We start from the raw sequence: 23,289 nt of genomic DNA, 5'->3' as shown, positions 1-23,289 counted from the left end.
TGAGAGCCCCTTTCGCTTAATGCCATATGTCGGAATTATTCTGAACTGAACCCCGGTGGATTCTTGGACCCTGCATCCACTGAGGTGTGCTTGCCTCTTGCCTTCGGTGCGGCGGCAGCAGCGCACTGCCCAGCACAACCGGATGCCACAGGAACATGTTTCTTTTTATTTTTGATCTATCTTCCGTCAATCCATCGAAACGGTAAACGTTAAGTGGCCCAGGATTCTTCAGTGAAGGACCTACGCTCATTATGCTTGTTATATACAAGGTTGTGTAGAATGAATAGCCTCCTTGAGTGTGAGTGGAAATTTGCTGTAAAGGACAGTTTAAAAACCACTTGGCCTATAAACTTTTATGATGACTGCAGTACCAACTCCATTCTATGAAGCAGATTCAATAATTGAAGAAAACCATAGCCAATTATAGTGTACAAGTTTAACTGATTTAATAAATATCTATACACGATGGGCTATCCGTGCTGTATTCAGACATGAACCAAACAGCTGTAGGCGCTTCCGCCAACTGAGAAGAACGAAAAGAGAAATAGTTTCCCCCGCTATTTTTACGACGAGAAAATAAATAAAAGTTTAATCCTAGTTTGGAGCCAGCAATCATATTGCAGTTCCGTTGCTTCGACACCATGGAAAATCGATTTCTTCTAGAGAGATAGATACCGCCGACGGACGACGGTGTGCTCGAATTCGTCCTTGGAAATGGGACACACCGCTGTCGGTTGGATAGTATGGTATCTTTGACTCTTGGTCATCTGATTTCACCTCCTCCAGAGCGCAGAGTAGCTGCTAGATGGTGGGTGGTGGAAGGATGAGAGCATGGGTAACAACCCCGGATGTTGGGTCGGGAAATTGGATCATATCGCAAAGCCAACAATAGCACAACTAGAAGCGACACTAAAAGCATAATGTGAAGAATCACTCACCCCTCCAGAGATACGGACGGGACGCTATCGGAGCCGTTTTTGTGGCGGGGTTCATCCATCACATGGTGAAATTCTGGTATATTCTATTTTCTGTACCGTGCCCAATCTGATCGATTTGTTTGATGGGTTTCGCGTTTCGGGTCCAAACCGAGGCGCAATTACCCATACCTACAGTGGACATAAATGTCAGGTAATGGAGTGGGTAAAATACTTACTGTATTGTATCAAGTATTGTGTGAAGAATTCTTCGATATTCTCAGCTCAAAATCGACAAAACAGTCACTTACACCCCTTTGCAACTGGACCCCTCTTACAGGGGATAGACAAAATGTCGATCAGGCAAAATTTTCAATTTTCAAAAATTGGTCAACTAGCTGTAAATTTTCGAAAAGTACATCAAGAAATTTCAAACTAGTTGTCTATCAATGGTTCAAATTTAAGAAAATCGAGCTTTTCTACATGAAGTAAGAAAGATTCTGGTTAAGGGCATAATTATCAGATAGCCAAATTCGAACTGTTATATCTTCAGATTCAATGAATCGAATGTAATGAAATTTTGAGCATTCATGACCAGAGCCGTAGCGTGCGGTTGGCCAGGCTGGCCCCCGCCAAGGGCGTCAGCCTCAAAGGGGCGCCGAAAAGGCCTAAAGCTACAAGAAAGCAGGATGATGCTATTTTTTTTTTTTTTTTTTGAATGTTATCAATTTTAATATTTTTAGTCATATGGGAATGATGATATGTTTTTTTATTGTTTCAATATGCTCAAACAATCGAATTTCTCTAGTTTATTTTGAGCATTTACCATGATGTTACCGGAAAATTTGTCTACTATTTTATTTCGGAAACTATTTTAGTTTTTTAATGCAAAAATAATGTGCTCTCAAAATTCTAGTGATAGTTTCTTTCTTAAAATTCTTAACCACTTGGGAATGTCTTGAGGCATCTTCCAAGGATTTTCTTCGCTTTCATTGAAATATTTCTCTTATCCTTACAAATTCAGCAAGTTATCTAAGATTTTTTTTTCAGAAGTTACTCAAAGGATTCCTCCTGATATTTCTCTAAGGATATTATTAGATGATTTTCTATAGTTTCAATAAGGAATTTCAGCAGATCTTCTTCTTCTTCTTATTTTTCTTCTTCTTCTTCTTTGTGGCTCTACGTTCCCACTGGGACTTGGCCTGACTCGCTTCAACTTAAAGTTCTTTGAGCACTTCCACAGTTATTAATTGAAGGGCTTTCCGGATTGGCGATCCATAGCCTTAACCACTAGGCTAACTGGAGACCCAATTTCAGCAGATATTCTTTCAAAAAATCTTTCAGTGATATATTTGTAAATTTTCTTCATTCCTTCAAAAATTCTTCATGCTTCTATTTCTCATTAGGTACTTCTATTACACATTTTTCCTGGGTTTTTTTCCTAAAAAATCTTCATTTAATTTTTTTTGCGAATTTCCAGAGTTTTCCACAATTCTTACAGAGATTCCTGCAAACATATCTTTAAAGATTACTTTTAAACCCTTCAATAGATTACCTCAGTGAATCCACCATGGATCTCTATGATAATTTGTTCAAAGTTTTCTTCAGAAAGTCTTCTATAGATTCCTTTAGAAAGAAGAAAGCTCTAATATCGCTTAGAAAACCTTTTATTGATTTCTTCGAAATTGTTTCATGTACACTAGAGATTGCTCCATAATTTTTTGCTACAATTTCCCTAGAAAACCTTTTATTGATTGTTTTATTTTGCTATATTATAGAGACTTTCAACCCTTGGCTGGTTAATCTCTCAAAACCTTTCATGAATATCCTCATAAATTCCTCCAGAAAACCACAAATTTTGAATTCCTTTTGAAATTTCTCTGGAAATCTGCCAAAGATTTTAGACATAACTTCTCTAAAAGATTCTTTTGAAAACCTTCCCGGGTAGAGGTGAATGGCAAACCAAAAAACAAAAGAATAACAAATTTTATTGTCATCCATGAGTTCTTCATAAAGAGCTTAAAACAACATGTGAATAGCATAATATGATATCATATCAAAATATGCCATTCGCTTATCATTTATCAAATTTGGAAGAATAACTACTGAATGTCTTATTTTGCTATCATAACAAATTTTGCTATTGGTGAGATATTGTTGACCTCTTCCCGGGTAGAGGTGAATGGCAAACCAAAAACAAAAGAATAACAAATTTTATTGTCATAACTAATTTTGCCATTCATGATTTCTTCATGAAAAGATATAAACAACATGTCAATAGCATAATATGATATCATATCAAAATATGCCATTCGTTTGTCATTTATCAAATATGGAAGAATAACTACTGAATGTATTATTTTGCTATTATAACAAATTTTGCAATTGGTAAGATATTGTTGATCTCTTACGAGTTTGATGAACCATCGCAGTTTTGGCACTTATAAAGAACATAATAATGACAAAATTTAAATTTTGGTTATTCTAATGGTATCTTTTGATATTTGTTTGAAATTACTTTCCATCCCGAAAAATTATAAGTTTTCATTTTGTTATTGGAATAAACTACTTAATATAGCCTTCTTTTGGTTGACAAACAAATAACTAATTTTGATATTGTTCTGTTTTCAATATTCTTAATGATGATATATTTTGCAATTCTCAACATTATTTTTTTTGTTCTTGGTTTGTCATTGTTATGTCAAAATTTGACATTCTTTAGTTATTTTATCGAACAATGTCAGTTATTATTTTTGCCCTTTTGTCACTTATTTCAAACTAACCAATGGCAAATTATACCATTCAGTAATTCATTTTGAATGGTAAAACTTGCAATTGTTTTGTATTTTTTTTCTGCCCGGGTTCCATGTATTCCTTCAAAAACTGTCCAAAGAAATCTTCTCATAAATTTTCCTAGGGATTTTTTTTTTAATTCCTTAAGCAACTTTTACAGTGATTCCTTCAAATATTTCTTCAAGTATTCTTTCAAATATTCTTCCAGCCAGTGGTTCTCTTTCAGACATTTCTTCACGAACTTCTCCAGAAATTCCTGCAAGAATATCTACATGAAGTCGATTGGAAATTCTTGCTGAAATGTCTCTTGGATTTTCATATGGACTGCATATCCCAGCAGAATTCCTTCAGAGATTCCTGCATAATTCCATTCAGTAATTCCGGAAGGAATTCTTTCAGAGATTCCAACAAAAACTCATATAGAAATTTCTTCAGGAATTCCTCCTAATATCCATGGTTTGTCTAATTATTACTTGAAATTTTCTTATGGATCTTCTGGCAAATATTTTGTTTAAACTTCAGAAGAAACCATTGGTGAAGTTATTGGGAAATTCTGGTAAAATCAATTTAACTAATTGACGAAAATAGATAAAATAGATCGTTTGAGTTTTCCTGAAATCCCCTGAAAATCAGTTAAGTATTTTTAAACAAAATTCAGTAAAGCAAAAAATCCAGAAAAGAAAAAAATACTCTAAGATGTCTTGAAGAAATTTATGCAAAATTTATGTAAGGAATCTGAAATGTCATTTCTGGTCTTAGTGAGGTTCTTGAAATGCACAATGTGTTCGTGTCTATAGACCTATTTAGTCTCACCACCGGGATTCCTTGGCCTTGGCTCAAATTGAAATGGCAGTCAATCGTAAGTGAATTTATAATTTCTGAAACAGTCTATATAAGAGAGATCAGTGAAAAATAGTTTATTATTCCAACAAAATTTTGGAATTATGCTGTGCAGCTGAAGTGTTTGTTAGAACATATTACTTGAGAGTTTGGCTGCTACTGAACGTGGTCACAGTGTTGTATTGATGAATAAAAAATAACAAAAGAAAAATGCAGTACCGTCGTACGGGGCTTCTTTCTATACTTTTTCGTGGTTTTTCAACTTTATGACATAATAACTCCCTGAGTAGTGAATGGATTTCCACAATTTTTACACATAATAATCGTGAGCATGTACACTCCCGATCAAAAGTTTGGGGTCATCCTCTCAAAAACATGTCATTTTTTTAGACCCATATATTCGCCAATTTACGTCCGATTTCAAAACCCTAGGTCTCATTCAAAAGATAATAAGTCAAAGAAACTTTAAACATGATTTAAAAGAAACTTTTTCAAAACATTTTGTATGTAAACTTAACCCAAAGTTCCCAAATTTTCTAAAAAATTAATATATAAACTTACGGCAGTGTCGCTGGAAATTGTGTCGACCAAATTTTAAGATGAGACCGGTAATATAACCCATTTTCTATTAGCTTTCAACTGCTTTTTGTACTACATTTATGTACACCACTGTGTTTTGTAACATTTTAATTGGTTTGTTTTGTTTTTATAATTTTTATTTGAAATTAGGTAGTTAGGAATTAGGGAAATTAATTCGTGTATATTGTACCGGTGAGGCATTCGACCCCCAAGCACCGACGAACCGACGTGACAGTGGTGATTCAAAAGTGTCCCCCCCCCCAAATTTAACGGTCGACCACCGAAGCGAGCGATCGCTTCTGTCAAATCAGCGCAGACGCGAACCGTTTCCTATATGAACACACGGGGGTTCGGTGTCGAGCTATCAAACCATCGCGGGCCGTTATAGAGGTGGCGATAGTGTTCGCTTATTTTTCATCATGGCGTCGCGGACAACAAATTTGAATTTATTTGTTCTAGCTGTCACGTCGGTTCGTCGGTGCCCCAAGCTCCCCCACTCCGAAGCACACATCAGCAGCAACAAGCAGCAGAAACAATCGAGTGCGGTGTGTGGTGTTTTTGTTTGGATGAAAAAAGAAGGTTACGAACCGCGAAGCGCGACGGACACAATTTGATTCCCGCATCAATTGGTCCGGGAAAAGTGCAATTAAATCCCCGTGTCGTTTTATTTTCTGCTGGATGGTTGTTCCCAGCCACGTCGGGAGTGCGCGTTAAGAGTTCCCAAAGGGAACAGTGCCGGCCCGCGGTTCGGGAACTGTGAAGTGCTTGTGAAAGTGCTCAAGGTGTGGACCACCGCCATTGCGGTATCGTCAAAGGTCCAAACACCTTCCGTCCTTACTGTGGGGGCTCAGTCAATTGAGTTTCTCGCCCCTACAGTTAATAGTCAAGAAGGACGAAGCAGGAATTCACAAAGGAGCGTGTTTTCTTGGGTATTAACTGCGGTTACTACCAGGGCTTGTTACGGCGAGTAACTTGCCCGGCGTTTTATCGCCACCGTCGCTAGGGGGGATCCGACAAAGGAGCCCGCTCTTCCCCCTAGCTAAACGCCAAGGACGACTGCTCAGCAGTCTTAAAAGTGCCCAAAAGAAGAAGAAGAAACAGAAGAAGACGGAAGAAGCTCCGCATGGGACTCAACGAATTTTTGGAATGTGTCCACCATTACGCTGAGTCAGAACAAATGTCCGAGGCAGAACTGTTTAGCTCGGCAATGCATTTGTTCACCGGTAATGCGTTGGCTTGGTTTCAAGCGATGCGTTCCCAGAAGCGGTTCTACAACTGGAACCACCTGGTGTGCGAGTTGAAGGCGAACTTCGTGCACCCGGAACTTGATGCTGCGCTGAGGATGAAAGCGTCTCAGCGGCGACAGCAGAGGAATGAATCCTTCCAAGATTTTTATCTTGAGATGGAGAAGATCTTCCGTGCTATGCCTGCGCCGCTAAGTTCCCACGAGAAGCTAGACATCCTCAAGCGAAACCTGAGGCCTGATTACAAACAGGTACTCGTCTTCAAGCCGGTGAACACATTGTCCGAGTTGATGCTCATCGGAAAGACTACAGATGCTTCCAAAACCTCCATTTACCAAAAAGTATTTGGAGTTCCCAAGGAAGTATCTACAATTTCAAGCAAGCCTGCCTACGATGGTTCTAGAAAAAGCCAGCAGCAACAACAATCTCGTGACAATGGAAATGGGTATAAACCAAGGGTATGCTACAACAAGAATAGCCCTCCATCGTCACCAAAACGAAATAGACCTCCACCTCTTCGTTTCAAGGAAACGGGAGGTCGACGTGAAATAAATCTCCGAGAGAAGACTGGTACAATCCCTAAATCTCCACAGTCGCAACGAGAAGGCATTATAAGTTTGAGCTCTCTGGTGGACAAACATCGTCCGCCACACTTGGGAGTGTGTTACAACTGTGGGATTCAGGGGCATGAACACGAAAAGTGTTCTAAGCCCAAGCGTGTTTTCTGCGTACTGTGTGGATTTAAGGGTTTTGAAGCTTCTCGGTGCCCTTATTGTTTGCAAAATGGGATTAGATCCAATTAAACCTGTTGGAAATCTAATCCTTCTGTAAATCTTCAATAGAAATTCCCGTAGCTCCTATCTGTACCAATTCTTCAAATATAATTTCCCAATCAAATTTTCATAGCAAATTTTCCCAAATTGGTACAGTGAGAGTGAATATTAATTTTTACTTCAAAAAATAAACTTTTCAATTACTTTGATCCAGGCATCCGTTGCTTGCATATTGCTCAACGATGACCTGCAAGTAGATATCAAATTCAGTGTGAGGTTGTGGGAAAAGTTAGTGGAACACCGGGGAGTGTCCGATTCCAGAATCTTAGCGACAGCCCAAGACTGTCAAACATTGGCTTGACAACCACGGTTGTCAATACTAGGACACTGGTTAGTACACTAGCTTTAATCACAATACTCACCTGAAGAAGAATGGTGTCGCCTACACAGCCTGATTGAGCCGTTGGAGGGTGACAGCAAATTTTCCCAAGCCAGCGTGAATATAAAATCTTCCAGGAGCTCCTCGGATCCACCATATCGACTTCACCAGGTTGCTCACTTGGGAGCTTCCGAAGATCGATGGATCCGGGAGCATCACGCATCACTTCACGCTGGCAATCATCTTCTTTCCTCAGGAGCCGACACCTAAATCTCCCGGCACCTGACAACTCTTCGAGGTTGTGAACCTCTAGAGTTCATCACCTCAATTCATTATCAACACCCCAACTTAATCTTCCTTCCCTGACAGAAGGACTTAAACCGCGATCGCCGATCCATTCGGGAGGTCATCTATGTATGCGCACCTGTATACTGAGAGCTATCTTCATGTTTATTTCCCGCGCATAGATGACAACCCCATTTTAACCTTTTTTTAATTTGTTGTATCTTCGTTATTTTTATCTGCCAGAATCAGGGAAATTCGACTGATTCCAAACGGAATCAGCTCGTAATTGATCTGCATTCACGTTCGGTGTCTTGCTCAAGTATCCTTGGGAAAGGAATTACTTGTAGCGTAAAAGACAATACCTTGCGTCCATTGCCCGTTTGTTTTTGGTATTTTGTGTGCTGTATGAGTGAGAAAATGTATTGTATGAGTGAAAATAATGAGAGTGAATGAGGATGAATGAAAGTGGTGAAATGGCGGGGTGTTCATTCAAATGTCTTGTGTGATTGTGGGTACGCGTAGGCCAGTGATTGGGATGAATGAGTGATACACTTTGGATGAATGTGGATTGAATTGAAACCCCACCTGTCTAGTAATTATAAATACCGTCAGGACGGGAATACTGGACGTCGGAAGAAAAGAATAACAAGAAAAACAAGACCACGACAACCGTTCCTCTGCTATGCTACTTCCGACCGGAGGCTAGCAGGGTTTTAGGAAGTCAGGTTGTTTTGAGTGTTATCCCGAATTGGTCTGGGGGAGTTGAAGATTCTTAGCTCTCCCATTGAGAACCGGATGTGTCCGAGGGTGGTCTGGTGCCGTTAATAGCGACGGGTCCCAGTCCTTGTCTGCAGAACAACCACGAGACGATGTACCGATTTAGTTTTTTCTTTTTGTTCGGTCGTTCCCTGATTGTGTCTTTGTTACATTTTAATCTGTGGAAAATGTCTTTGTTTGGTTAGGTTAGGCAGATTTTTTATTTACATTTTATTATTTATTTTTATTTATTTCCTTGTTAATTTATTTCATTTTAATTCGTTATATATGTTGTTATCGGTGTTAGGCGTTAGGGTTAGTAAAAAAAATGGTTTCCATTTTTTTTTTCTCCTCGGTGTGGGCGAGATTGTAACCCGCGGTTACAATTTTGTACTACATTTATGTACACCACTGTGTTTTGCAACATTTTAATTTGTTTGTTTTTTATAATTTTTTATTTGAAGTTAGTTTTGTCAATTTAGGGAAATAAAATCGTATGTATTTTGTACCGGTGAGGCATTCGACCCCCAAGCTCCCCCACTCCAAGGCACACATCAGCAGCAACAAGCAGCAGAAACAATCGAGTGCGGTGCGTGGTGTTTTTTGTTTTGACGAGAAAAAAAAAGTTACGAACCGCGAACAACGACGGACGCGATTTGGTTTCCCGTTCAATTTGACCGGGAAAAGCGCGATTCAGCCTCCGTGTCGCATATATTAGCTGGATGGTTGTTCCCAGCAACGTCGGGAGTGTCCGTTCGTAGTTCCCAAAGAGGAAAGTGCCGGCCGCGGTTCGGGAACAAGTGAGTGCTAGTGATAGTGCCAAAAGGTGTGTGGACCACCGCCATTGCGGTTCGCCAAGTGTACCACACATCGACCGTTCTCGCTACACGGGCTCAGCCAATAGAGCCAGTCTCGCCCGTGTAGCTAATTGTCAAGGAGAACGAAAACAAGTTTGTACAAAGGGGCGTACAACTTGTGGCAGCATTCTGCGGAATCTGCCGGGATTATTCACGGCGGGTGGATAGATCCGGTGTTTTACACCACCGTCGCTAGGGGGATCCGACAAAGGAGCCCGCTCTTCCCCCTAGCTAAACGACAAGGACGACTGCTCAGCAGTCTTAAAAGTGCCCAAAAAGATTTTTTTTTTTTTATCTGTATTAACGAGATTTTTAGCCCTAGGCTAGTTCATCTCGGGACCCACGCTTTACTTCCCTTCCGAAGGAAGAACTCACATTTTTGCGAGTTTGTCGGGAGTGGGATTCGATCCCAGGTCCTCGGCGTGATAGTCAAGTATTCTAACCATCACACCAGGTCCGCTCCGCCCAAAAAGAAGAAACAGAAGAAGAAAGAAGAAGAAGGAAGAAGCTCCGCATAGTCCGTGCGGGAGCGAAAGAACGACCACCACCACCACCGTTTAGCAGCAAGGGCCCCAACGTGTGACCAGCGACCAGTGCCTTGAGGGGAGAACGGGGCAAAACAGGTCAGATAGATTAATATAAAAGTTTATTGCAAAATTTATTTATTTATATTTTATTATTTAATTTCATCCGAAATTCAAATATTAGTGGAGGTACCCTGCTTTAGGCCGCCCTGCCGGGTAACAGCAGGTAAGGGAGGAAAGCCTCATCTTACAATTGAACCACATATATTTGATGAAATTTACATACTAAAACTTAACGTAAAGTTGCCTCATTTCTTGAAGTGTGGTGAAATGTGTTAACTTCACATAACATTTTTATATACAAAAATCGTTAAATACGTTAAGTTAAAGACATCAAACGTAAATTTAGTTAATTATCTTTGAAATGAGCCAAAAACAATCAAAATTGAACTATAGATGACGAAGATATCACCAAATCACTTTTCCATGTTTTACGATAGCGACCCCAAACTGTTGGCTAATACATCATATTGAGGGGTGACCCCAAACTTTTGGTCGATAACATGAAGAGTTAATTTGCTTAATAACTTTTTTTTTTCAAGATTTTTTAGCTAAGTTCTGTAAAAAGCAGTTGAAAGCTAATAGAAAATGGGTTATATTACCGCTCTCATCTTAAAATTTGGTCGACCCAATTTTCAGCGACACTGCCGTAAGTTTATATTTATTTTTTAGAAAATTTGGCAACTTTGGGTTAAGTTTACGGACAATTTTTTTTTGAAAAAGTTTCTTTTAAATCATGTTCAAAGTTTCTTTGACTTATTAGGGTTTTGAAATCGGACGCAAATTGGCGGAGATATGGGCCTAAAAAAATGACATGTTTTTGAGGGGGTGACCCCAAACTTTTGATCGGGAGTGTATGTAGGATGTATGCAAAATTTGAACTAAACCAATCAATAAACAAAAATGTTGTTCATACACCAATCGAACACATCTCATATAGAACCAGATGGGGGCTTCTTTGGACATTTTTATCTATAACAAAACTGCATTTCAAATTCCAGGGTTATTTAAAAAACTACTTTGTACCAATACTGTAGTATACTATATCAGACATGATTCGAATAAATATATGCGTTTTAAGATATTTCTTTGCTACCTTTGGTATTATAAGCAGCGTGATATTGCTATATAGATAGCCTGAAAAGAAGGGACCATCAACCCTTTATTTAGGTGGAACGGTCATTTATAATGTATAACGATACAAATATTCGAGTGTATATGCTACGTTGATACATTTTGAATGAATTGAACAACCCGTTTGTTACGTATATTTGATTGGTTTATTCTATGTATTTTCGCGTCCTGACAAGCAATAAACGGTCTGCTTGAAAAATAATTTCAACCAAATGAAGGGAAAACTATTGCTTCATAATAGTCCCAAAGACATCAAACAGATTCGAACCATATTTTGAATTTAAAAAAATCCACAAAATTGTCAAAAGTAGCCTCGCATTTCAAAAGTAGCCCCGCACGACGGTACCCAGGTATTCCGTACACGTTATGTCGCTCAACACTTAGATCAGCTTTGCGCCTATCAGCCTAAATTCCTCCATACCTTCATCTTCTTTGTATCATATTTCACTTTTTGTTGCACGAAAGTTATAGTTGTTTAAATTTAAAATGTATAAAATTTATAAATAGAATTTAAGTAACATTTTTCATAAACTTTTTAAATTCGTGCTTTGTAGATATTGATATAGGAATTAAAACAAATCTTTTGGTATTGAATTTTAATTACTTTGTTTATATACTCTTTTTTCCGTTTAAAATAGATTTTCAACTTGCAGTTTTTTTTCGGTTTTCTACATTTATATTTTTACTTTTTGTTTACTTTTAATTGGCAATGCGAATACTCCTTAATCAGTTTATTGCTATAAGTTACCTAAAAGTATTTCTATCACTGGTTTCTTTCTCTATCTTCTTCTAATTTCAGTCCTTAATCGTACTAAAACTAAACCAAACCTAATTAAAACAATAACACTAAAACCCAGACTCGGTCTGCCAGCCCGTTGGCTCCGCGCCAAAATTGTTTCCGTTCGCGGGACAATGGCCCCCTTCAAGCTCAAATTCCGCATGGGTAGTGGTTCGTCCCGTAGCGCCTCCCAGGAGCAGGATGTCGTAGTAGACAATCAGGCCAATCAAATTGTTTCCAACTATTTGAACAGTAACACTTTGGGTGCAGGCTACGGAAGTAGCACTACCCTCGATTCCGAGCAAAATAACGATAGCTTAGTTTCGATGAACAACGACCAGCGGGCCCTCATCCGGGACCGAGACTCAACCGATGATAGACTAGGTAAATTCTTTGTGGGGTTTGAACATTGTACTCTATTGCATTCAGGACACATTGGTGATCGCAGCAAAATGCTTGTGCGGACTAGTAGAGTTGTAGTAATGTTCATGTTTCAATTCTAGGATATATAAATCCATCTTTAACTCACACTGAAGCCAATACGATACCTTTGAGCCCACCGCCATCTTACGAGCATGTGCTAGAAGAAGTATACTGAAACTCCCGAAACATACTCTATTGCTTAACTAACGCTGATGTATTTCTACCACAGAATCGCCTCGCAGCTCTAGATAAGGAGAACAACAAAACATCGACATTGAATCTATCTTCATCCGGCTACGAAATGTTGAGAAACAGTCAACAATCGTTGGACGCGTCCGAGCAGCACCAGCAGCAGTACTGCGACCACCAACAGACAACGCCCAGTGCAGCAAGGAAGCAGGAATCCATCGATTCGTCGATGTACTCCTGTAGCGCGGCCACATCTCCATCGCAGGAAAACCTTCTGGGGTGCACTGGGTCGTGCGATCCGCTGTTTAACATGGCTACCCAAGAGCCGATGGGAGAGTTGAGTAAGTGTTATTATTCGTATAACTAGTTAAAGTCGGTTAATGACTGCAGTCTTTTTAACTGACACCCAGATACATCCCAAGTAACCATTAACACGATATTTCGCCATTTTCGGCTTACAGAACTATGGTACGGCCAATATAGAACATATGAGCCTCTTAATAGCTATATATCGGCACGCAAGGCGTAATAATTATGTTATGGTTACTTGGGATATGTTGTAAGCACCAACACTACAGAACTGTCCGACATCTTTGCAACATACCCTGCTAATCGTAAATTTTCAACCTAGGCAACTGCCAGGATGCTTGGTGTGCCGTGTAGTGCAGCGTGCTTGTAGTTCGTGTGATCGTCCTTAGCACGCATCCCTCGATGTTTGCACGTCCTCCTCGAGCTTGGTTTAAGTCCCAAGCCAACTGTAGTGTTCGAGCGGCAAGTGCTCTAAGTCGCTGTCATTCTCGAATCGACATTCTATACATCGCAATCTTTTGGTGGTGGCGACCAGAGAGTTTCCCAGTTTTAGCTTCGAGTTATCCATAGGTTAGCGTAGCAACCTTTCTGTGAGCGTATGACGGTGGAGTTGAAACCTTCAGCCACCCTTTGTTCATCTGCAGTGAGTTGCTTGGAGTTGTGTAGTTCCTGATCCTCCCAGAACAACCACAACGTCCGGTCGATGCCAATCCCTTAGTGCAAGTTGATGACCGAGTGGCAGGTATGAGCACTCTTGTTTCGCGAGCCTACTAGCAACTATTTAACCGAAAATGGGATGGTGTGCCACAGAGGAATTATGTTGTGATTCTTGACCTGTACTGATTCCAAAACTGGACAGGAAGACATCGGCTCCGAACTTGAATCACTTGAAGAGTTGCCTTTAGCGATCTTCAGTGATTAGCGACACCTGCGAGCCGTTGCAACGGTCTGTTGAAAAGACTTTGCACGTCGTGCACATAGGCGAAACTACCGGGGGTGCCGGGGTTGCCAGGCACCCCCAAGAATTTTGATGCATTGCTGTGAGATATGGGGCGATGAATGAGGAATGGATGAACTATTGAATATTTGTTCGTAGTGCACCCCCTGGCAAAAATTTGTAGTTTTGCCAATGGTCGTGCAGTTGCCTATAACTTCCCTTAACATGTACTGCCACCGTTGGCCGGAGCATAATTGCACATTTGTCATCCACCGACTGTATTGAGTTTGCTGAGCTGATTTAAGATTGGATTCGTTGGATCGTTGGTGGTATGGGTTGCATGTGATCGTGCTCGTCAGCTTGTTTCATGTTCTGCGTGCAGAACAGATTGTGATAACGTTGCAATCTGTTGAGCGGCAGGTGGACTTCGACCGACATTTCTTAGCAGTAGAGAGGAACGCAAACAGTTGAAACACAGTGTTGCGTTTGTTCCAACTCTCTACGGCTACAATCATATTGGCCCCTTCCAACTTCAAAGGGTTAACATGCTAGCAAGTTCTATGAGATTGTTCTAACGCTCCTGAACCTTCTCGTTGGTGGGATTGTTCGCTTTTATTAATGAAAGAGAAAGGGACGAACTTGGATCAGGAACAAACTTCCGGAACGACCGTAATTATCCCGCAACTACCGGGACGGGTAGGACTGCAAAACGGCGAGTCGATAAATGACACAGACCGCCAGTTAAGAGTTGTGTGTTTAGCTGGTAGTGCAGTCTGGGCACTGTTGTCCTTCTGACTTCCGCTAGTTTGAGAAGGTACGACCCGAGCGTCTGTTCATCAAAGAGGTGCGGCTCAAACTGCGTCTGTTCTGGCATCCAGTGCAGTGGCTGAGTAAGAAGTGCTGCACCCCGCACAGCTAGATCAGCGTGGTCGCTCCAGTCAGTGTTGGTTGAGGCGCTAAACAGAACTGGCACGATAGCCCTCCGACGAGACAGGAGTGTTGGCGTAGGCCCAATAAGCCACCCGTAAAAATTCCCATTATGAATAACACAGGAGAAAATACGACTCGATACAATCTGCAAAGACCCACGCGACGAAATAAGGACTACGATTGGAAACTTAGAACATGGAATTGCAAGTCACTAGGTTTCGCAGGATGTGACAGGATAATCTACGACGAATTACTACATCCTCGCAACTTCAACATTGTGGCGATGCAGGAACTTTGTTGGACTGGACAGAAAGTGTGGAGGAGGAATGGATGGAAGGTATCGTGTATCCCATCTACGAAAAGGGGGACAAGTTGGATTGCGGGAACTATCACGTGATCACACTACTGAGCGCTGCCTACAAGATGCTCTCTCAAATTTTATGTCTGTCTATCACCGATTGCAAGAATGTTCATGGGGCTATATCAGGCTGGATTCATGGGTGAACGCGCTACAACAGATCAGCTGTTCGCCATCCGCCAGGTGTTGCAGAAATGCCACGAATACAACGTGCCCACACTTCACTTGTTCATCGAATTCAAATCGGCATATGACACAATCGATCGATAACAGCTATGGCAGATTATGCACGAAATCCTGGATAAACTGATACGATTGATCAAGAAGACGATGGATCGAATGATGTGCGCAGTTCGAGTATCAGGGACACTCTGGAGTCCCTTCGAATCTCGCAGAGGGTTACGGCAAGGTGATGGTCTTTCGTGCTTGCTGTTTAACATCGCGCCTTGGAAAGTGTAATAAGGAGAGCGGGGATTAACACGAGTGGAACGATTTTCACGAAGGCCGTTCAGCTGTTTGGTTTCGCTGATGATATTGATATTATAAGGTACACCGGGGCAAGTTGAAACGGCTGGGGTAAGATGAAACACGAAGTTTTGAAATAGATTTCAATACAATTTGGAAATATTTCCTTCGCTAAAAGATTGTTTGAATCTAAAACTATGTGTTATGGCGATCAAACTGTTCATCATCATTAGAAAACATCATTTTAACCCGCTGTTTCACCTTGCCCCACCCGTTTCAACTTGCCCCGGTGTACCTTAGCTCGCAAATTTCAAACGATGGCGCAAACGTACATCCGACTAAAGAGTGAAGCCAGGCGATTCGGATTAGTCAGGCGGTTGAAAAATTCGTGTACTTCGGCTCACTGGTGAACGCCGACAACGACACCAGCTGAATTTGGCAGGAAATCGTGCTTACTTTGGACTGCGCAGAACTCTACGATCGTCACATGAAGTAAACTATTTACAAAATGCTGATTAGACCGGTAGTCCTCTTTGGGCACGAAACATGGACTCTATGTGCAGAGGACCAACGCGGAGTTTTCGAACGGAAGGTGTTGCGCATTATCTACGGCGAAGTGCAGATAGAAGACGGGACTTGTAGAAGGCGAATGAACCACGAACTGCATCAGCTGCTGCGATAACCAACCACCGTCCACACCGCGAAAATCTGGAGGCTACGGTGGTGGGCGGGTCACGTTATCAGGATGTCCGATAGCAACCCGACTAAAATGGTTCTCGAGAGTCATCCGACCGGTACAAAAGAACGTGGTGCGCAGCGAGCTAGGTGGGTCGATCAAGTGGAGGACGATCTGCGGACCCTTCGCAGAGTGTGGAACTGGAGACATGCAGCCATGGACCGAGCAGAATGGAGACGACTCCTATGCGCAGCAAAGGTCACTCAGGCCTTAGTCTGACTGTTCTTGCTCTCACCGGGACGGGTCAAACTCTTGTTCATATCTAACTTTAATTAATGTTTTAAATAGATTTTTTTGTTTTAAAAAGAAATTGATAATCCTCAACAGGGAGTGTCAGTCCCAACTTCACCATCACCAACTAGAAGCCAAAGTCGATATTCGGGCCACAACAGGTCCGAATGTCGATAATGTCGAAGAAAAGTCGAACATCAGTACGCTACGGACGTAGTCGACGAATCCGATTCGATAAATGCTTACAGAACAAAACTCAACTTATCTTCAGCGCAAAAACGTCCAATCAACCTAATTTTAGCACTAAGGGACGAATTGGTTTTATTATTTTGTTTTAGCCGAAGAAATGGAGAATATGAACATCGAGGAAACATGCCTGTCTACAGAAAATTATGACAACAACTCTATGGCAGACGATTGCCATTCGTACGATACACAGGACTATGAAGCATCGTCAGCAGCAGCTCTGATGGCTGCCCAGGAGATCAAAGGTCCGGAGATCCTGTACAAATCCAGCAAACAACTGTACAAAGCCGTCGCCAAAGAGTGTGGCATAACCTGTAAAATGTCCGACCAGTGTCGATGCTTGGATTGCCAGAGCCGATACTTTGACTGCGAGTACGACCAGGTGAGTAACTTGAATGTGCTTAAAAGTTGCTTGTTTTTAGAGTTATGATTCCCTTACAGAACGAAAATGAGAAAACGGATGGAGGATTGGGTGCAGGTACGCCCATGTTCATCAGTGAAGTCATGCACGGTTCGGCCTGTACTATCCTTTAAAGCAGTTCAAACCAAGCTTTCAACCGAAAACGATATCCCTGCAACTCCTAACTAACAAAGTAATAGTAAACAATCATTAGGCCACACACCTCATATAAAAAATGCACAAAACTAACAGTATAACCATTGCATACTAAAGTATTTGAGAGAAAATGAAAGCCTTTTGAAACGTTTTTTACCTTAAACGAAAAGCATGACATTTAAGATGCATTGATTTGAAGATTTCAACGACGACTGTATAGCTATTAGTAAAATCACATTATGAGAAACTACTGGTTAACATACCGTTGAAACACTACGACTAGCTATGACTACGCAACTTAACTGAATGTATTATTATGAGTAAAATTGACGATAGAACGACACCTAATTAATGAAAATAAGAAGAAAAATCCCACTAGCGATTGGAAAATCTCGATTTTCTTTGAAGATAAATGGCCTTTACAGTAGGAGAACTATAATTATTGCAACTGATAGCCTACAAACGTAAATAGTTGTTTGAATTAGTTCCGGACTTATTTAGGCAGGTCCTTGTCAGAATGGTGGTACATATTATCTGAAACGATACAGCATATCATAGTCAGTCGCTGAATGCCACAATAGACGCTGCTTGAGCCGCACTTCCTTGGTAAAAAGGCGCTCGGGACTACTTAATACATATAGATGAAATCAGAATCAGTTGTATCCAAGCTGCACACAACTCTTAAGTGTAGTACGCACCTGAAAAGTACCGTGGAAAAGGATAGGACAAGAAACGGTCAAGAAATGATTTCGTTGTCAAAATTTCTTGAGCGGTCCGCAGCTGAAAAGAAATGAAAATTGTGTAACGCTCGTAACGCCTGTCGGGCAAATCAAATGGAGCTGTCACTTTTCCTTGCGGAAAAATGTTCCGTTCAATTATTTTCCTCCCATACTAATCAGTTGTCAAAATTCCTTTGGTAATTAGAGGGATTTTTTCTTGAGTGCTTTTCTTACCAGGTGCGTACTAGGCTTTAGCTGGCGGACTTTGTCATCAACTGACCCCTGTAAGCATGAGATAATTAAGGGCATCAAAGCTAGTTGAATGCTCCTTCTAGTGAAGGAGCATTCGTGAAAAAATATGAGGCACTGAAAATCTGCTTTATCTTCTCAAAGACCTTTAAGGACAGACTTGTTAGACTCCCAAAATGGCCGCCACAATGGTCATACTCACGATTTTGAGCGCACAAATCTCTTTGTAAACAAAACCAGCGCACCGAGCTTCTTATTTTAAGCTTGTTACAAGTGAGCAAGAACATAATAACGAAGACTACTTTATCAAGAAGACATGCAACTCTGTTATTTTCCCATACTATGGGCAAGCGTCATCGACGGCACCGCCGCCTGGTGAATTAAGGTGGTACCTTTGTGTAAAAGTGTAAGAGTGTATTGGTGCGAGTATGAAAATTTACACACACTATAATGAATAGTGCCACCTTCATCCGGGGTGGCGCTGCTAGCGGGGATTCCCGATTTTCAGCAGTGCTGCAAGTCTTGTTGATAATGTGGTCTTCGATAATAATAAAATGTACTGTTGTTTGAAGCTTGCTTCTTGAGATTTGTGCGTCCGAAGTTCTGATGCATTGTTGAAGCGGGATTTCAAGAAGTTTGTCCTTAATAGTGCAGTCGATAATCAAAACGCTGCGTATTTCAAAAATGGCAAAACATGCTACTTTGAATTAGAAGCACCCTTTCAATAAAGGTTATAGCAAAACTTCGAACAAAACTTCACACTATTTGAACTGGTATGTATGTTTTCCATTCTGACTGGGATCTAACGTTTCAAGATAGGTAAGCTTCACATGCCATTGCACGTCTAAAACTAAGCTGAATTCGCACAAATGAATACAATTTTCCGATGGCATCTATTATTATTGAATCTGTCGACAAATTGATTACTTTAGATTAAAATACATGGACTTCATATATATATATTTGATAAACAACTGTATGAAATGAAAGCATATATTTACAACAATATTTGCGATGTGAATTGTAGCATATAAAAAAATCTACGATACGTCCCCAAGTGTTGTAGACCTACATTGAACAAGCCGAGGCACGAGAGACGGGTAAAAAATTCCGATATTAGTAGAATAATTGCAAAGCGAAGCATTGATAAAGAAGATTTTAATCCCATAAAAATGAGAAAGTTCTTACAGTATTGTACATGATTTAGTTTCGGTAATTGATGTTAATTTCCAAATTTCACCCATAAGACATACAATATTCCAAACTACAGCTAAAACTTCAGATAGAGAAAAGTTACACGTTTAGTGCACGACTATCTTGAACAATTAGAGTGCATCGAAATGATCACACCGCCGGATGGCCAGTGCAATTCTGATCAATCCCATATGAACAGGTTATTAACCGTAATATATTGTGTTATTTGGAGCTACAGTTTACCGCTGCATGGAACAGAGGGCCAAAAAGCGCTCAATGTACCATGTAGAACAATGGAAATAAATTTCAATGGAAGCTGGTCTTTCATGTTTTCGAAAAATTTGAAAGAAATCCCACCCACATAATTTATTGAAGCACTATTCAAGTCGAGGGCCCCTTTGGAATCACATTAGTTCCACATGCGGCTGCACGATAACAGCTATTCACAGACAAACAGACGTAACAGCTTTGAACTACCATATCTAGCATTAGCATTAGCATTAAGCGAGTCGCACAAATTCGTAGGTGGTACAGTCCTAGACCGCTGTTATGAGGGTTGCCTCATTCCCGTCCGAACCAAAGCACAAAGATGTGGTACTAATCTCTGACTCTGAGACAAGGCTGACGCAATCCTCCAATGGTCGAGTACTGTCCTGGCCACGTCCTTGCGACTGCTGAGGAATGGGAAAGGATGGTTAGTTTTTGACACCTATGAAAAATGTAGACAACTCTACGAACTCTCAGGCCTAGGTATCACGGGATTTTGGGTGTTGTTAGTGGAAGGGTAAACTCCAAAGGATACGCTTGGTCAACGTTCAGGCACACCATTGTTAGACTCTTCAAATCAGTTGTCTGCCCGATTCATTCTGGTTTCCTCGTCATCTTGATGGTATTTGGTTGAATTATTGAATTAGATTCTTCGGTTGGTAATCTGAAATGTAAAATAATATTAACATCGTACGTCAAATAAGCTACATATTAGCGAAGACGGCTAATAACAAGACAGACAGCTCCCACCCTATCGCAGGCGACAAGGTTGAAACGCCCTCAACGATTCACAGGAACATTAAACATGATTGTGTGCGTGTACATGCAAATACGTACACGGAAGCTGTAGCATCTCACGCACACTTATTCATAATGTTGTTCCCGGGATTCGTTCGTGGCGCTAGTGTGCTTGAAGTTCTCAGAGTATATGGAGCAAGAGGGTAGATGTCTGTCTTGTTATTAGCCGTCTTCGATATTAGTGATACGCTCGCCACAGTTACATATTTTTATAATATGATTTATATCATACGATAAATTTACCTGAATCCTGCTGAAATAAAATATTAATTAGTAGTACATACACTAAAACAAAATAAACTACAAAACACAAAAAAGTGAATCAAACTTTGATCTTGGAATATTTATAAATACGGTAAATATCAAGATCAAAATTTGATTTGGTAGATCTTACACCGCAACGCACCATTCTAAGGTGATCTACCCACGTTACGGGGAAGCTTTGAACTACTATATCTATACCAAAAAAGCGTTTGCGGAACAATTCTCAATTTACAGCAGTAAATGAACAGTTTGACTTTTGAAACAAATAGTTAGCAGTTGGGTTTACCCAATGCAGTCACAATAGATTGCACTCATATTCTAAAAGCTATTGCATCATGCTCTATTCATTCCGTTTTTCTCGAGTTTCTTCTTCTTCTTTATGGCTCTACGTCCCCACTGGGACTTGGCCTGCCTCATTCCGTTTTTCTCGAGTTTCTTCTTCTTCTTCTTCTTCTTTATGGCTCTACGTCCCACTGGGACTTGGCCTGCCTCACTTCAACTTAACCCAACTAACAATTGCAAGTCACAAACAAGCAAGCTTGCTGAATTGTTGCTTAATAATGGTAATAATAGCTGAACTAAAATTATGCTCTACACATTACTGTTTAAATGATTTTTGAATTGAGAAAGTAGTCAATGTTCGACTTTCCTCATCGGTATCAACTATGATAAATTAAAACACTTTTCAAACGTTTAACAAGAAATTTATTCGACAAGCATTGATTCCTTAACAACATAGTTTAACAAAACATATGTCTGCATCTTATTAGGCTGCTGTATCGATAAGTATATGCTCCTGAACAATGTGCTTTTCACTTGTCAAATAAACGCCTTCAGCCCGTCATAGTTTGACTCGGAACTTTGTTCGGATTATGGGATAAATCATGGCTAAAACTGTTTAGACAACCAAGTTATCAATGAACCAAAATTTTAAACGAATCACATAAAATAAAACAGAATAGAATTATGTAGTTTAACATTGAGTGCTAAAAGACGTAATCAACGTAAAAATGAGGCATGTAACAAGATATCTTGTACCTTGATTATTATATTTTTTGTCTTCCGCAGCAGTTCGATTGTAGGAGACACTTGGATCGATGCATTTGACATTGCAGTGCTGTCTAGAAGTGAATATTGTTCCCGCAGTCACCTAGACAACCAAACAGCATTTAGAAATCGACACATTTCAAGTATCCCTAAACATCCATATGCACTATTTATTGAACATAACAACAAGATTCAATGACAAAAGCATAAATAAAAAAATTGCTTAACGGATTTTCGACTGAGCATGAGAAGATAACCTGAACAGATGCTCTGAATGCACCATGTTCAAGACCATACCGCACCACATATTGTCATACATTTTTAAAGATCGATATTTAATAATAAAAATATAAACATATTCATATCGCAATTAGTACATCTGGAAACAATATCTTCAATAAGGACCAACACTTTTTGGCCGCATTCGATACAAGTTTTCTCACCGTGCGATGCAAATACTGACAGCGAAATCAGAATTGAAAACACGTGTTTTGGGCTGAACAGTTGTTAAGTATAAGGCGTTGTTCAGTTGATTACAACATGCTGTGCTAATTCACCACTGCTGAACACAAGTTCAAGAGTGACCATTATTGAGTCATGGTATGATTATGTTTTGCTTTGGGTGCTGCATCTCACCATCTCTAGGATGGCGCAGATAGGAAGGCATGCGGCTGGCAATCGACAGGTCTCGAGTTCTAATCCGGATTTAGGTAATTTTATATGTAATTCTTATTTCATAATAGTTGTTCTCATAATAATAATAATAATTACTCTCGTGAGAGTTCAAAATTTTTGCATTTTATTTATTTTCAGTCATTTTTGCCAAAGCTGAATAACAACTTTCCTGTACATTTGTGAAACGTTTTAAAGAACAAAAAATTAAGTTGGTGCACAACATGATGCTTTATAACTTCTCCAAATTTTTGTGAACAAAACCCGAACATAGGTTGTACGTGAAAATAATTCAAATGTTATTCAACATTATGTTGAATTAATTCGTCATAATGGTGTTTGTTAAATGAGTGATTGTTAGTTGGGAAGTGTTCCTTGAGCACTTCTACAGTTATTAATTGAAGAGCTTTCTTTGTCTGCCATTGCATGAATTTGTATATTGTGATGCATGTACTGTACAATGATGCACTATGCCCGGTAAGGTGGCCCACACTTATATGAAAAACAAAAATTTTGAAAAATACCAAAAGTCTTACCTCCCGAATCAGTTGTTTTGAACTCCCAGAAGCGCTCACTTTGCTTAGGGTATAACTTTTTCAACAGCCGTCGGATCACTTCGCGGTCTTCAACAAAGTTGTTTGGAATATAGTCACCAACAATAATACCAAAGGGTTTGATCATTGAACGCTTACAGCGCCACCTAGCGGCAAAATTCAGAAACTTAATATGTCTGCATACATTTGGCCAAGTTTTCCCATACAAACTTCAAGCGTTTTGAGCGCC

General features: G+C 40.2%; 1 protein-coding gene across 1 annotated transcript in view; it reads left to right on the top strand.

Annotated features, from left to right (window-relative positions):
* Window positions 1-17,644, top strand: part of LOC115270206 (uncharacterized) — a 32,126-nt gene extending 14,482 nt beyond the window's left edge. Inside the window, exons 2-6 of the mRNA XM_029879462.2 lie at window positions 11,938-12,300; window positions 12,420-12,505; window positions 12,569-12,869; window positions 16,833-17,122; window positions 17,182-17,644. Of these exons, the coding sequence (XP_029735322.2) occupies window positions 12,051-12,300; window positions 12,420-12,505; window positions 12,569-12,869; window positions 16,833-17,122; window positions 17,182-17,274 (1,020 nt within the window). The 5' untranslated portion in view covers window positions 11,938-12,050 and the 3' untranslated portion in view covers window positions 17,275-17,644. The remainder of the gene's footprint in view (window positions 1-11,937; window positions 12,301-12,419; window positions 12,506-12,568; window positions 12,870-16,832; window positions 17,123-17,181) is intronic.
* Window positions 17,645-23,289: the final 5,645 nt, after the last annotated feature.

The sequence above is a fragment of the Aedes albopictus genome, chromosome 2 (genome assembly GCF_035046485.1).
Source record: "Aedes albopictus strain Foshan chromosome 2, AalbF5, whole genome shotgun sequence".
NCBI classification, from domain to species: Eukaryota; Metazoa; Arthropoda; class Insecta; order Diptera; family Culicidae; genus Aedes; species Aedes albopictus.
This window is presented reverse-complemented; position numbering and strand designations above follow the sequence as displayed.